This window comes from Limulus polyphemus, unplaced genomic scaffold, assembly GCF_000517525.1.
Source record: "Limulus polyphemus unplaced genomic scaffold, Limulus_polyphemus-2.1.2 Scaffold217, whole genome shotgun sequence".
NCBI classification, from domain to species: domain Eukaryota; kingdom Metazoa; phylum Arthropoda; class Merostomata; order Xiphosura; family Limulidae; genus Limulus; species Limulus polyphemus.
This window is the reverse complement of record NW_013665827.1, coordinates 82,694-87,597: the sequence shown is the minus strand read 5'-3', so window position 1 is coordinate 87,597 and position 4,904 is coordinate 82,694. Positions and strand designations below refer to the sequence as shown.

The following is a 4,904-nucleotide window of genomic DNA, read 5'->3' as shown; positions in this document are numbered from 1 at the left end:
GGACATTTCAGTTGGGATGAAGTGGACAACAGAACAAATGACGCTGCTGAAAACGTGCCACCTGAAGAAGCCACTGTCGAAGAAGAAACTCTACCCAGTTTTGAGAAGGGAAACAATGAAGCTCTTGATGAAGTTACTACCACTGATGTGACTGTTACCGATGATGGGACATTTACTGATGAAGCAGATGAACCCACATGAAGCAGAAGCCAACGAGACGGAGACCAGTACGGAAGAAGATACGTCCCGTAAAATTAAGAGACTTTGTTGAATTGTAATTTTGTGATTGTAATTCTGTACATTTAATTAAGTTATTGTTAATTGATATTGGTTTATTGTATGTGGTTATTGTTCGGGACGAACAATATTAAGGAGGGGGCAGTGTTGCGTCAGCGAGATCACGTGACTAGTGTCACGCCCCCTGCTGTCTGGAAATATCTTGTACCTTCGTGAATTGTCGGGAGATTACTAGATATAGGGTAGTCTGGTATATATAAGAGGGTGACAACGTGACGGGAACAACGTGTGTGTAGGTAATGAGTAATTGAACTGCAGCCAGAGAGAGACGTATTGTTGAAGTTAACGTCGTTATTATAGTTTGTTATAGCGCGACTGTTGCCTTTTTTGTGTATTCTTTAAAAAAGTAATTTATGAATGCAATTATTATTATTACTATATTGCATGTTACATATACCACATATTGATGAATAGATTATGTTTTTTTTTTTGTTTTTTTTACAAAAGGAGTAACTATATATTATCGGATGAAAATAATTAAGAGAAGTAAATTTTGTTCCCTGTTTCATTTAGAAACTAAAATTGGAAGAAAACAATAATTATGCTACTGTGTGGATCTTTTTAGAACCATTAAGGCGATATTATTGGGGAGACCCAGATAGTAGCACAGAAGGTGGAGGGTGGGCGCTATAATAAAAGCAGAAGGTAGAATTTTGTATAATATTATCATAACGTCTTGGTATTTATGCCCAAATATCATATTGGGGCTGGAATGCCAACTTCAAGGACAGATTTACTGTCTCCCAGATTGATGTATAGTACTCAGTATAGTGAGCAACCACCTTCCCACTTCTAGCTGCAAACAGCAAAAGATGGTAAAAACGTGGGACATTGTGGGCTTGAGCACCCACACCTGCTCCATTTTTTTTAATCATGCGAGGCCGGCAAAATAGAGGCTAAACCGGGTAGATGGGGTACCCTCAACGGAGTACCTCAAAAAACCAGGGCACATTACATAACGTCCCACCTTAGGGTTTGTGTCCCGATATTGGATGTTTGGTTTTATTTATTTATTTTTATCTCTACAAAATTAAATTTAATTATATTTCATCAAAAGTTTGGATATGTTGTGTAAAAACACGTTATTATTCCTATTTGATTTAATCTGTCACGAAGATTTTGTAGCTTGTTTAAATAACTATTCATATTAGTACGTATTAATATTACAGAAAACTATAACAAGATTTGTACACAAATAAAGTTTTAAATTTCTGCTATTATTTATTGTGACTTCCTTTAGTATCATTAAGAATTTTATGTATTTTCTCAAAGTCTCTGTTGTACCTTGATTCCAGAGCCTTTTTTTTAGTCATTTAGCACTTTTGTAAAGCATAGAGTCCAGTAAATTCCAGAAATGTTCTATAGGGTTAAGGCCTGAACCTTGTGGCAGCTATTCCATTCGATGGAGATCTGAGTTTCTTTCTTCCAAATGTGCTTCACATTTCTTGGAAGTGTGTTTGGGGTCATTATCTTTTTTAAATATGAAATTCTGTTCATTCATCTTATTTCTAGAGGATATAGCATGGTAGAATAATATACTGTGATATTTATGCTAAGCTATAATTAATCGATTCTGTGAGGATGGACAAAATCATTCACAGACATTATGCTCCAAACCATCACAAAGGCTTCTGCATACTTAATTGTTAGCTCCTTCTATATCCCCTTATTGTCTCTTCGGTGAACATATATATATATATACCATTTGGAAACAAATGGTTAAAGTTTAGACTTGTCTGTCCAAAGTACCTTGTGTCACTGTTCCAAAGACCAAGATATATACTATTTCGTAAAAGCTAGTCTCTTCGAACCTTAAGGATTTTCTTGCTGTTACTTTTTCCTAAACTTCACACCTTTGCAGTGTTCTTCAAACTGTACTTCTTAAAACTTTATCTGTGCGCCACTTTTTAATATCACCAGCAAGAGTTTTCGCAGTATTCTTGTAAATTTTCAGGGAACTGATTGCCAGATATCTAACGTCTCTTTCAGTGATCCTTTTCTCTCCGTCCTCTGGATTGTCTGATGTTACAGGACTGAGTTTCTTTGGAATTGTCTAATGTTTATTTCACAGTACATGGTGAGCAGCCGAGGTATTTTGAATCATTTCTTAACCTAAAACCAGCATCATGTCGAGATCTGACGCTATCAAAAGATGACGAGTTTCTGTTTTGGCCTTTTATTGGAAATACCACTCTATTTTAGCTGTACTGGATGATGTTCTCGAAAAACAGAATTACCCATTATATACATACCTATACATGCATGAAAAAATCAGATAGTGTAAATCTCAAATTTTTATGACAATCTTGTATGATAATATTGACTTCCTTTGTATATATATTAGTCATTTTGAGCAACTTTCAAAAAAATCTCCTGCACTTAATCAATTGTAGCTGTGTCGATTCTGCCTTAACGTTTTAAATTAATTAAACATAAAGAAATATTAAAGTCACGAACAAAGTTCGTTTGTTTATAGTTAAGACAAAACTACACAATGGGCTACCTGTGTTATGCTCACCATGTATATAGAAACCCTCATTGTAGAGTTATAAGCCGTCAAACTTACCTCTAGGCCACTAAGGAGCTTATGGACAAAAGGAAAAAATATCAATAATTTGATAAATTTGCGCGCTGTATATATATACACACATATTTGCATGCGTGTTTATAAATAGGTATTAATAGATGTTCCTCTTTTATAGGTAAGCATTAATAACACTGAATTATGGACATTATAAACAGATCAATCTCAACACATTACATTTATAAGTTTCTTTTAATGGGTATCTTGGTCCAGAGATTTTGAAATTGTATTTAAACATTAGAAGGAAAATATTAAATGTCTGGAGATGTTTATTTCAAGTGTTAGTTCTTTAGAAAAATGAGACAACGAAGTGTTTAGTTAAGAACACTTTTCTTCACAGACTACCAAAAAATTTAATGATAAAACACTTGTAATTTATTAATAAATAGACCAGTGTACTGCCTACCATAAAATTAATGGTAATTCACCTGGCTATAAGATTCCCTAATACCGGTATGTATAGTATACGGTTAAAATATTGGTAACTGAGCTGCAGGCATTTTACCTTCAACTTTACGATAGTTTTAACAGTATAAAATACGTTCTTGCCCGAACTTACCCCTAACTTCATCTGCCTTCAGGACAATCCTGTCTGAGACAACAGGGTGAAATGCAAGTATCCGAGTTAAAATTATTATTTGTAGTGCAACCAACATCGTGAAACTCTAGTTTAAGTTCAACTGAAACAAAATATTTATAGTTTTGCTGCTTTTAAGACCTACACTGTTTCTGGTCTTTAGCCAAATCATACCGCACCTAAGTGTTGGTGAATTAGCTTGTCTATAGGCCTTTCACCTAGTTATATACTGAAAGTAGGATGAAGAGTAAGGAAAAGTCAAGCGAGTCTTCCTACAGATTTGGACTTTTTTTTGGACGCACGTTCCATTTACACTGACAGGGCACCGAAGTAGGACACTGTGCTGTATTTATTTGTTGAGAACAGAGAAGAATATAAAATAGTTGTAGTTGTCCTTGACAGTCAGGTCACATTACTTCAAATATTAAAAGCATAATTCATTTATTGTGTCCAATTCTTTTAAATTCCAACATGAAAAGAAAATCCTTCGTCCATGACCTACTAAACTGTGATAAGTTTATTTATGATTTATAAGCATAGCTACTCGATCCGCGAAACAACTATGGCTGTCTCTCTTCGTCTCTGATTTTTAACTTCTAACCAGAGGGAAAGTAGCCAACAACACCCTATCACCTATCATCGACGCTAAGAGATTAACTGTCACTCTTATAAAACACCCACAGCTTTAAAGTGCTGGAAATATTTTATGGTATAGCACGGATTCGAACCCAAATCACAACCTTCAAAATTTAGAGATCTACCACATTTCCGATCAGCGCTCGTTTCATGAAAAAATAATTCGTAAAAATATTCAAATGTTCAAATGAAATATTAGAAAGTTTACCTCTTTGTAAGTTTGTTCTTAAAAAATTATCAACCTAATGCTTATTTACATGTGTATCACTTATTTTTATAAAGTTAAAAATATTAGAAATATATTGACTAAATTGTATGAAACACAAACGAGGCACGTTCAGCACGCCTATTTTCCATGTTTTTTTCAGCAGGATAGCGAATTGAAACAAACAAATACTTTCATTGTCTGTTTGCTGATTGTTAAGCATTAAGCTAAACAATGGGCTATATTGGGCTTTACATGCTGCGGATATCGAAACCCTATTTTTTTACCGTGATTAACCCTTAAACTTACTACTGAGCCACCGAGGAGCAATACTTCCAGAAAACATTACTTGGAGCAACAACATTTTTTCTTTGTTGATTGTAGCACAGGTCGTTACTTTGACTTTCTATACAAGAATTTATTTAAGTGTTTTATTTGAATTTTATTAAAGTTTATTATTATGATTTTCGGCTCCGTTACTGCAAAAAAGTGCTCCGCACATTGGGGCCTTTGGAGCGCTTTAAGAGTGACAGTCAAATCCCATTATTCGATCAAACAAACGTAGTCCAAAAGTTGGTGATGGTTGCTGTTGACTAGCTTCCCTC

The 4,904-nt window shown here is 34.6% G+C and overlaps 1 protein-coding gene across 1 annotated transcript in view; it reads right to left on the bottom strand.

Moving 5' to 3' along the window:
• Positions 1-3,702, bottom strand: part of LOC111085057 — a 22,350-nt gene extending 18,648 nt beyond the window's left edge. The window contains exon 1 of the mRNA XM_022382119.1: positions 3,441-3,702. Within this exon, the coding sequence (XP_022237827.1) occupies positions 3,441-3,537 (97 nt within the window). The 5' untranslated portion in view covers positions 3,538-3,702. The remainder of the gene's footprint in view (positions 1-3,440) is intronic.
• Between the last annotated feature and the right edge of the window lie 1,202 nt (positions 3,703-4,904).